At 49.9% G+C, this 11,221-nt stretch overlaps 1 protein-coding gene across 1 annotated transcript in view; it reads right to left on the bottom strand.

Moving 5' to 3' along the window:
- Positions 1-11,221, bottom strand: part of FOXK2 (forkhead box K2) — a 105,131-nt gene that overhangs the window by 14,254 nt on the left and 79,656 nt on the right. Inside the window, exons 6-9 of the mRNA XM_011933409.1 lie at positions 5,589-5,782; positions 4,371-4,546; positions 2,463-2,759; positions 1,286-1,495 (exon numbers count right to left, since the gene is read on the bottom strand). Coding sequence (XP_011788799.1) covers positions 1,286-1,495; positions 2,463-2,759; positions 4,371-4,546; positions 5,589-5,782 — 877 coding nt within the window. The remainder of the gene's footprint in view (positions 1-1,285; positions 1,496-2,462; positions 2,760-4,370; positions 4,547-5,588; positions 5,783-11,221) is intronic.

Below are 11,221 nucleotides of genomic sequence, written 5' to 3'. Positions count from 1 at the left end.
GGGAGGCTGAGGCAGGAGAATGGCGTGAACCCGGGAGGCGGAGCTTGCAGTGAGCTGAGATCTGGCCACACAGTACTCCAGTCCGGGCGACAGAGCGAGACACCGCCTCAAAAAAAAAAAAAAGACTGGGAAGAATGACTAAGACCAGAAAGCCAACTGCCTGCCCTCCCAGCTTCCAGCTCCTCCCAGCTACTTGCAGTGCCACCAGGTTTATCACCTTCGAGCATGACAGCCACAGTTACCCAGAGAGAAGAGGAGGAGGAGACACAGGGCTTGGGGACGAAGGCATTCAAACAGGTAACTGATGACTGCAAACTTTGCGTTCTAGCTACAGGCAGCACGTGTTGCTGTTACTTAAAAACAAAAAAACCCTCAGGTAGTTAGTCTTCCCCAGAGAAGGTTCCAGGCCTTGTTCTTTCATAAATTTGGGGAGAGGCAGGGTGGTGCTGAGTCAGAGTAGGAGGTACCTGCATGTTTCAAGGTCTCTGTTCCTAACATTCAGTAAGGATTCAAACGTCATGAGAAAGACTTCTGATCTTCACCCTCTTTCAGAGAGAGTGTGCCGTGGGCACAGAGACAGTTTTAGTTGGTAGCTTTGGATTTGCCTGCTTGAGGTCCTGCAAGCGGCAGGATCAGCCAGCACACCCGCCGACAGCCCGTGTGTACCCAACCCAGAGCAGCGGGAGCCCACACCTGGGCCAGGCCCCAACGCCAGAGTTGACTCGGCAACTGGCAGGGACTCCCACCCTTTCCACACTCTGCAGTGCAGGGCGAAAGCAGATCGCCGGGTGTCGGCACGGAGGTTCTGGTGTCTCTACTTTCAGTTTTCTATGCACGGGCCTCCGATAGACTTTCAGAGCAAAGCGCACAGAAAAGCAGCCCTTCTCCCAGCCTCAGCAACACAGCACCGCCGCAGGACACGCAAGGCCAAGTGAAAAGACAGGTGGCGGCTCCACGCAGGAGCTTGGCGGGCCACAGCCTACCGCCATTTCAGGCTGCTTCCAGGCCACACCCAGGAAGTCTACAAAAGGCGAGAATATATTTCTCTCTCAAGGTATGAGAAACCCTCATCTCTTTTCAGACAGGGCCTCCAACGGGAATCCCATGACAGCCGACTCCATGACCACTTCCTACAGCATTACTAGATTTCCTGCAGCTTCGAAATGCAAACATTTCTTCAGACAAAAGTTAAAATCGTTACAGTCAGAACCAAAACCCCGAGTGAGAAGGGTCTCTGCTCCCCAGTACCCACACCCGCGGGGAGCCACCGACCGGCACGTCTTACCGTTGTTCACCTGGCCGTGGACCGCGGTGGGGACTGATGCCACATGAGTGCCGTTTTGTGTGACAGTTTTTATTGGTAGCTGGTGTTGACCTAGAGGTGCCTGTTGTACTATGGTCACCGTCTGGACCGGGGTGGTCTGTGCCGTCTGAATGATCCGGCTAGCAGTGCCGAGCGTGGCGTGGCCAATGGCGGGGACAGGTTCTACTTTCACTGAAATTAAAAGGAAAGAAACGACACTAATATTACTGGAAAGCAAATAAAAATATTGCCAGTTTAAAACATGATAGTCAGATGGCTACCACACTTGCTAGAAAATGTCTCTAAAACAAATGGCAAATTAGAAAAAGATGAGCAGGCTGGGCGTGGTGGCTCAAGCCTGTAATCCCAGCACTTTGGGAGGCCGAGACGGGCAGATCACGAGGTCAGGAGATCGAGACCATCCTGGCTAACACGGTGAAACCCCGTCTCTACTAAAAATACAAAAACTAGCCGGGCGAGGTGGCGGGCGCCTGTAGTCCCAGCTACCCGGGAGGCTGAGGCAGGAGAATGGCGTAAACCCGGGAGGCGGAGCTTGCAGTGAGCCGAGATCCGGCCACTGCACTCTAGCCTGGGCAACAGAGCGAGACTCGTCTCAAAAAAAAAAGAAGAAGAAAAGGATGAGCAAATCTTTGTTTTTTGCTTTGAGATGGAGTTTCACTCTCATTACCCAGGCTGGAGTCCAATGGCACAATCTCAGCTCACTGCAACCTCCACCTCCCGGGTTCAAGTGATTCTCCTGCCTCAGCCTCCCGAGTAGCTCTAGTTACAAGCGTGCGCCACCACACTCAGCTAATTTTGTATTTTTAGTAGAGACGGGGTTTCTCCATGTTGGTCAGGCTGGTCTTGAACTCCCAACTCAGGTGATCCACCCGCCTCGGCCTCCCAAAGTGCTGGGATTACAGGCGTGAGGCACCGCCCCTCAGCTAATTTTGTATTTTTAGTAGAGACGGGGTTTCTCCATGTTGGTCAGGCTGGTCTTGAACTCCCAACCTCAGGCGATCTGCCTGCCTCAGTCTCCCAAAGTCCTGGGATTACAGGCGTTGAACCACTGCGTTCAACCAAGGATAAGCAAACCTTACGGACGTCCAAGAGTGTGAGGCTGATGGGGCAGCCTCTCCTTCTTTCCCCCAGTGCCCACCTTTGACTTCCCTGTGATCTCCGTTCTCCTGGGGCTCTGCCTTAGGAGGGGCCAGCACGGCTGCCGGGGTAACCACGGCTTGTCCAGAGACAGTGTACGTGTTCGCTGGGGCCAGTCCGGCCACACTGGTGACCGACACCGCTGGGATCTGGTGGACGACGTGAACCGTCTGCACAACGGGTGGCTGGGAGGTCGAGGTGGTCACTGGGGTGGCCACAGTGTAGGTGACAGGCTTGATGGCCTGTGGCAGCTGCCGCTGGACGGTGATTAAGACTGGCTGACTGGACAGAGGTGACCCTGGTGAAAGACACAACAGGACTGACACTTACAGATACTGACTTCTACAAACAAAGGTTCCCACACTCAGCACCGACAAGCAACATACAAACTTTAAAATACAGGATGTGGCCCTATTTCACCTCACAATAGTAAAGTTACTAAGAATGAGGGAGATGTGGTATTTTAATAGGGGTATTTAATTCCTATCTCTAACTGCTAAAAATGCAATTTTAGCTCTATTTAGATATCTGGTAACACCTCTTCCCACAGTTCTTTCTTTATGAAAAAGCAAATGTCAATACTCAATATAAGAGGAAACTGGGCTGGGCACGGTGGCTCATGCCTGTAATCCCAGCACTTTGGGAGGCTGAGGTGGGAGGAGTTTGAGACCCACCTGGGCACAGGGAGACGCTGTCTCTACAACAAATATTAACTGGGCCTGTTAGTGTGTGTCTGCAGCGCCAGTTATTTGGGAGGCTGAGGAGGGAGGGTTGCTTGAGCCTGGAAGGTGGAGACTGCAGTGAGCCAAGAACACGCCGCTGTACTCCAGCATGAGTGACATAGCAAGACCTTGTCTCAAGACAAACAAACAAAAAAAATTAAAAAGAAGAAGAAGAAACTGCCCCTGTAGGCCAGAAAGACGAGGGCCTGTGAGGGGAGCAGAAAGTTCAAAACTGGAGTGCGGCTGTCACAGAACCTCCGGCACCCAGCCTCTGCCCTTTGTGGTTTGGGGGCTTAGAGCAGAGAGAGAGACGTGGCTGTCAGGGCCACTGCCAGTGGGCAGGGGAGGGCTGTTCTCTGGCCCAGGAGGGCCAGTAATCCCAATTGATCCAATTCACATGCCTGTCAACTGTAACAGACTTAGTTTGGACACATTTCCACACTATGTTTGTTTAATTCCCCAGGGCACACATTTTTACTCCACATTATGACTTTCTAAGTAAACTGCAAACTGTTTTACCTATTCCTTAAAATGGACATGTTAGGCTGGGCGCGGTGGCTCACGCCTGTACACCCAGCACTTTGGGAGGCCAAGGTGGGCAGATCACGAGGTCACCAGGTCAAGAGATCGAGACCATCATGGCCAACATGGTGAAACCCTGTCTCTACTGAAAATACGAAAATTAGCTGGGCGTGGTGGTGCATGCCTGTAGTCCCAGCTACTCGTGAGGCTGAGGCAAGAGAATTCCTTGAACCTGGGAGGCAGAGGCTGCAGTGAGCCAAGATCGTGCCACTGCACTCCAGCCTGGCCACAAAGTGAGACTCCTCCGTCTCAAAAACAAAAAACTGAACATGTTTTTGCTTCCAGTGTCTAGTTTGTCTACTTCATGTTTTTTTTGGGGGGGGGCGGGGGGTGTTTCATGGATTTTTGAATGACAAACCAAGAAACAGGTTAATTCTAAGTTATTTCAGGCATCTACTCAGTATCGTTTAAAGAACGTTCATTCATTTTTAAAAAACACTCCCAGTGCTACTAGCTTTCCAAGGCCTATAAAATCACACTCAGGTACTAGTATAAGGTACAGAGGGACAGGGGGCCTCCAGTCCAGCTATTTCTTCTCTGTGGAGCCCAGGTATCCGCGTCTGGCTCACGCTATCTGGCCTTCGCTTCCTCTCCCACTGTCTCACCTGGTGCGCTCTGGGCAAACCGGGCTTCCTGGATGACAGCGAGTTTGGGCTGTGCGGCGCCAGGCTCAGGCTCCAGGGGGGCCGGCGAACCTTCCCTCGATAGGCTCTCAGGGGTCTGGGCGCCACTAGAGTGAGCAGACAGCACTCCAGCGTGATTGGGAGAGGCTGGGGCACTCCTGTGTCACCGAGAAGAAGACATTGCATGTTTACGCACTCAGAAAGCACTTTGCAAACGGGGTGTCATTTGTCTCCTGACAACCAACTACTGTTAAGTTCTACTTCTCTGTACGCCTGTGAACTGAGCGGGACAGTCGGGGAGAGAGGCTCAGCCTGTGTGTGACAGGGCCATCACAGGCCCCTTGCCCACATACGCAGCATGGCTACGGGGCAGGGCTGGCCGCCCTCTTTAAACAGCTCCTGTGCACAGACGTAGGAGCCAGCAGCGGGCAAGTCAGTGGGCACTTAAGACTGACATTATGCTCATTTATTTTTCTGGTTAAAAACAGTATTCATGAAGCTAAAAATAAGTATTTAAACTCAGGCAAATTAACACTGTAAGTCAACACAAGTTTAAGCAGCTGAAAAGCAGTGTGTCTGCTTTTGTTTTGAGACAGAGTTTCACTCTTTTGCCCAGGCTGGAATGAAGTGGCGTGACCTCGGCTCACTGCAATCTCCGCCTCCCGGGTTCAAGCAATTCTCCTGCCTCAGCCTCCCGAGTAGCTGGGATTACAGGCGCCCGCCATCACGCCCGGCTACTGTTTTTGTAGTTTTAGTAGAGACGGGGTTTGACCATATTGGCCGGGCTGATCTCCAACTCCTGACCTCAGGTGATCCGCCCGCCTCGGCCTCCCAAAGTGCTGGGATGACAGGCGTGAGCCACCGCGCCTGGCCTAAAAAGTAGTTTTAAAGAACTTTTCCTGTGCCAAAGGAAAGGAAAAATGTCACCATGGCACTGGAGTGAACAATATGCGACGAGCCCCACAAAGCAGCAATCACTGAGTGGAGTGCAGTTTAAACTTTGCAAACGGTCTCAAACGTTTCAACCACTAGAACCAGAAGCGCCTGGGCAGCACTCAACACTTTTGCTCAAATCCCCATCCCAACATTTAATCATAATGCATTTGGTAGTTCCTTCATTTTCAAAAGGAAATTTCCCAACACACTGAAGGTGAGTTTAGTGAGCATGAAGTGAGGCCTTTTGCTCCTCTTTTTCCTTACCTAGAAGAGAGCGGTCCCAGAGGGGTTCTAAAGCAGGGCACGCCCCTAGGCCGTCGTTTCCTAAAAGCCTGTTCTATTAATTTGCTTTCAGAGGCTGGGTCTATCCTCCAGAATGAGCCTTTGCCCGGTTCTTCCTGGGAACGTGGCACTTTGATGAAATAACGATTCAGAGAGAGATTGTGGCGAATTGAATTCTATGAAACATAAAAAAATACATAGAATTCGTATATTTCTTTGCCGAGAAATCAAAACATGTCCTAGTTTTAGTGCCCTCCGAAGCAGAAACCTCGACGTTGGGTGCTGGCAGACTGCAGGAGTGAATTGTTTTTCTTTTGTGTCACACGGGTAACGTACTGACAACTCACAAGGTCTGCGGGAGGCCCGTCCTGCACAGGCGTGAAAACCCAGACATCATGCTTACAAACAACAACAGACAGTGACGTTTACGGGCTGTGCTGTGTGGAAGGAGCAGCCCTCCCCACTTGGTGAGCAACTCTCAAGGGAAGTAGCAGCCTGGGGTTTGAGCCCTTCAGCCCAAGGCCGCTACGGGCTTCCAAAGAGCAAAGGACACTGCAATCTGGTAGAACAGGCCCAGGAGGCAAGGTGGGGAGCTGGGAACAGGAGGATGAGCAATGCACACAGCGCGGACAGAGGCCGTCTCTGACTCCATCTCCTTTCAGGGTGGCAAACCCAGGACAGTGACTGTCAGCACAGAGCATTCCAGGTGGAGTCAACGACTTCCAGCTGCCAACCTCTCCCTGCTTGGAGACACACAGAGCTGATGTGAGCTATTCTGTTAAAATACTTCTTCATTGCAGCACACCAACATGGCACAAGTATACATATGTAACAAACCTGCACGTTATGCACATGTACCCTCGAACTTAAAGTATAATAAAAAAAAAAATACTTCTTCACACAGAATTAGCTTACAGAATCTGTCATGCCAGTAAAAGTAAATTAATCCAGTATAAAGTATTTGGCGAACCAGCAAAAAAGAAAAATGAGCAGGAGGCTGAAAATCAGGATGGACACCATCTTCCAGGAAGAGAGGACTTGGCAAAGTGCCTCTGTTTTTTATTTGATCCTTGAAATAATTTCATAAGGTACACAGGAAAAATTTCCCTCCCAGCTTCTCGTCAGTGCATCATTCTTTCTATTAGGAAAAGCCAGACGGGCGTGGTGGCTCACTTGAGGTCAGGAGTTTGAGACCAGCCTGGCCAACATGGTGAAACCCCGTCTCTACTAAACACACAGAAATCAGCCGAGCACAGTGGCTCGCACCTGTGGTCCCAGCTACTCAGGATGCTGAAGCTGAAGAATCGCTCGAACCTGGAAAGAAGAGGTGGCAGTGAGCCCAGATGGTGCCACTGCACTCCATCCTGGGCAAGAGAATCAAGACTCCACCTCAAAAAACAAAGGCCAGCTAAAGGTATGCAGACAACCTGAAGAAAGCCCCCGCTGTGACCTGATTCAGGCACCATCACAGCCAAAGGCGGACAAAGTCATGGGTTCACAGAAACATTCCATTAATATACCTTAATGTGTAGATTTAAAATTAAGCTATTAAAGTGTTAAAACGGTGATCACTCAAAACAAAATCTGAACCTACCCAAAAAGTCATTTCTAAATTTCCCAATTAATCTTATTAGAATCGCAAGCCTCGGAAATTGTCAAAGGCGACTAAGAAATCCAACATATAAAATAAAACTTTACAACCAGTCTCGGTGGCTGTTCAAGGGCCATGCTAACGCCGCTGGGCCCTGTGGACGGATGGGAGCTACTGGGTGGGCGACATGAAGAGGGGGCGAGGCTGTGTGTGGGATTTTGGGAAACTGTTTACAGGTGCAGGCGTCACATGAGATTTCCAGTATTCTAATAACCACAGATATTTGCTATGATGTTTTATTTGGCTTTAGCTGACGCCCAATCTTTCTATCAATTCCTCCAGAAAATCAAACATGACTGTTACTGGTGCCCCGACAAAGAGAAGGCAAAGCTTTGCCAACTGCTCTCAGAATTTTAAGTATGAAGAAGGAGGTAGATTCTGAGACTGTGACCGATTTTAAGTGTGAAGTAGAAGGTGGATTCTAAGACTGTGACTGAAGAAAAGCAAACCCAGACGATGGTAATATAAAACCCTCAAGCAGTGCAAACGGCAATCCCAGCCACTGCCTGAGAAGGTCGACAGTTCCCCTCTCGCTGTTCTGCCAGGACCAGTCCTCCTAAGCAGGGACTCAGAAAGAACTGCCCCACACGGCGTCCGACGCTGGAGAGCAGGAAGCAGCCGACCATCCCTGGAGTGAAGACTGTGGCTGTACTGACTGACGCAGAGTCATTTAATCTGCATGCTACTAGGAGGAAAGACGGTCAGTACAGTGGGAATCTGGAAGCAGAAAAGGTGACTTCGGGACCAGACTCCAGCCTTGTGAGCAGAAGAACACGACATGGGCCAGAAGCCCTGCTCCTGCATCACCACCACCATCACTTACGAGACGCAAAGTCGGTCTGTGGAATTGGGGAGCCGCTACTTTCTGTCCTGAAAACACAAGAACACAGTCTGCATCATCAGAATAGATTCTAACTAGTTTATTCTCCAATCCATCTCCCTAACAACAACTTCAAGGGCAAATGAGGAAAGATTACTTGTGATTTGCCAGCTAACAAGACTCTAGAAAATATGGGGAAGTAATGAGACATTTAACGTAGACACAAAGAGAATAAATTAACTATGTTTCTAAGGTAATTTAAGGCCGTTGTAATTTGATTAAACCCAGGATGGATGTACCTTCAGTCTGTTGCTACATGTACTAACACCACATTGACTGGACTCTAATGATTCAGAAATTATAAAGCTTTCAGAGAAAACGTGGGCTGTTATTCTTTAATGCTAAACATGAAGAAAAGGATGTGCAATTCTGAGCAAATTATCTTTCTCCCAAAGGCTTTCCAAACTGAGCGTCTACTGAAAATCAGCCCTCCCTGAGCACCAGCTCCCTCCCTTCCGGGGCTCTCCCCTGTGCCTTCCTGGTCAGCCTTCCTAAGCAGACCTCAAGTTTCTCAAGGACAGTTTGTCTATCTAATCCCGCCCAGCCCTGAGTGCCCTCCAGCGTGCATTCTGCACAGTAAGGACGTGTGCAGAAACTGAGGAGAAGGAACAGGCCAAGTTCCTTTCAGAGGAGGGGTCTAACGTCCAGGAATGCTTCCAAAAGAGCAGGGGTGAGGGTGAGTCCAGAGCACAGTCCTTCCTTTGAAAGAGATCAAGGGATGGGCACAGTGGCTCATACCTATAATCCCAGCACTTTGAGAGGCCGAGGTGGGTGGATCCCCTGAGGTCAGAAGTTCAAGCCCAGCCTGGCCAACATGGCAAAATCCCATCTCTAGTAAAAAACACAAAAATTAGGCAGGCGTGATGGCACACATCTGTAGTCCCAACTACTCAGGAGGCTGAGGATGGACAATCACTTGAACCCAGGAGGCAAAGGTTGCAGTGAGCTGAGATTGCGCCACTGCACTCCAGCCTGGGCGGCAGAGTAAGACTCTAATAAAATAAAAATAAAAGGAACCAGCTCTAGTTCCCTTGGAGGCTGAGAGCCCCGTCTTTTCAAACTTTTCACAGTCACAACAATTATCTCAATTCCGGGTTAGGTAAAATTATAAAACCATAAAAAACCATTTTGGAGTCACCGAGGCCCGGATCCGCGGTGTTGGCGGTGCTCACAGAGGGCCCGGCGGGGCGTAGAGACCAGGCCAGCATGTGGGCACAGCCGGGTACCCAGGGCTGGGCCTGGCGGCACAGGTGCTGACATGACTGGGCAGTGAGCAGGCTGCAGCCTTGGTTGCGAGGCCTTAACCTGGTCGCCCACCACGCCCTACATGCAGGTTGGGCCGCAGGCAGGGCAGGAGTCTATTTGGGGTGGCAGTGATGGACACCTTAGAAGAAGAGAGCTTTGTGCTGTCTTTCTCTTCCGCCTCTGATGAATCTGATATTGTGGTGGGATATTTAGATGACATTATCATGGATGACGAGTTCCAGTTATTACAGAGAAATTTCACCAACAGGTACGACCTGGAGTTTGAAGACATGGAAGAGAATAAACTCATCTACACATCTATTTTTAATGAATACATTTCTTTTTCTTTTTTTTGGGACGGAGTTTCGCTCTTGTTGCCCAGGTTGGAGTGCAATGACGCAATCTCAGCTCACCGCAACCTCCGCCAAGCGGGTTCAAGCAATTCTCCTGCTTCAGCCTCCCGAGTAGCTGGGATTACAGGTGCCCACCACCACACCCAGCTAATACTGTATTTTTAGTAGAGACATGGTTTCTCCACGTTGATCATCTGGTCTCGAACCCCTGACCACAGGTGATCCACTGGCCACAGCCTCCCGAAGTGCTGGGATTACAGGCATGAGCCCCCGTGCCCGGCCTGAATACATTTTTTTGGTAGAAAACTGTATTGAAGAACAGCTGCTGCAGTGGATTCCTGGACTCAACACGGCAGCTTTCACCATCACATCACAGCACCATAAAAATGAAGCAGTGGGTGACACACTCGACATGCTGCTACCTTCACAGATTCTTTGGACTACACAGCAGAAAAAGAAGGCCGAGGACCGAGGACCAGACTTAAGCAGTCGCTTGGTGTTGACTTTGCTGTGTCAATCATCTCTGTGCCAGCTTCCCAGAACAATCTGTGGCACTGGGTCTTCCCTCCAGCCAATGAACTGGGAACATTCTGGATGTCACCGGCCCAAGAGGCTCAGCTCATGATGACAGAATACATCTTGGAAAAAGACTGACTCTGTTTTGTAACTCTTCATTTACGTTAAGTATTGACAGGTCAAAACCAAAATGACCTAACCCTTCTAGACCTATTTCTCCCGAAACACCTTCTTGTATTCATTAACCGTAGTACTCCTCCCCCATTCAAGTAGAGACTTCTCTCAGAAGCTTCTGAGTGAGACGCCTCTGGAGCGAGCCCATGTCAAGCACTCCATCTGAGGGGCCCTTCCCCAGCACACATGCTGGTGTGTACATGCGGACGAACCCACGGCCGCCACCCGAGCACACACGTTGGTGTGTAGGTGTGGACGAATCCGCCTCCACCCTCTGTCCCAGCAGGCTCTGCGTGAATCTTTACGCATTTGCATCTCTTTCTCACATGGATCAGTTTCACTACTTCACCCTAAATGAGGTTCCTGATGTCTATCTAGGGTGTTACTCAAGCCCAGCTTGAGATTTTGGAATCTCCTGTGATCACAGCTTGTCTCGGCTGCAGGAATCAACAGAAAGAGACGTCCTCCACATAAAAGCTCCACGTGAAAAGCCACCCCTAGTCTTAACATTTGCAGTCCTTGTGTCGCTTCATTCTGGTCCAGATGTAGTCCCACTCTTTCTAGAAGTCTCTTTGAAGATTTTATTTTATATTATTTTATATTTCATTTCATTTCATTTACCATTTCATTTCTTTCATTTCATTTATTTCATTTCATTTCATTTCATTTCGAGATGGAGTCTCGCTTTGTAGCCCAGGCTGGAGTGCAGTGGCACACTCTTGACTCACTGCAAGCTCCGCCTCCCGGGTTCACGCCATCCTCCTGCCTCAGCCTCCAGAGTAGCTGGGACTACGGG

The sequence above is a fragment of the Colobus angolensis genome, unplaced genomic scaffold, assembly GCF_000951035.1.
Source record: "Colobus angolensis palliatus isolate OR3802 unplaced genomic scaffold, Cang.pa_1.0 Scaffold1, whole genome shotgun sequence".
NCBI lineage: Eukaryota > Metazoa > Chordata > Mammalia > Primates > Cercopithecidae > Colobus > Colobus angolensis.
This window is presented reverse-complemented; position numbering and strand designations above follow the sequence as displayed.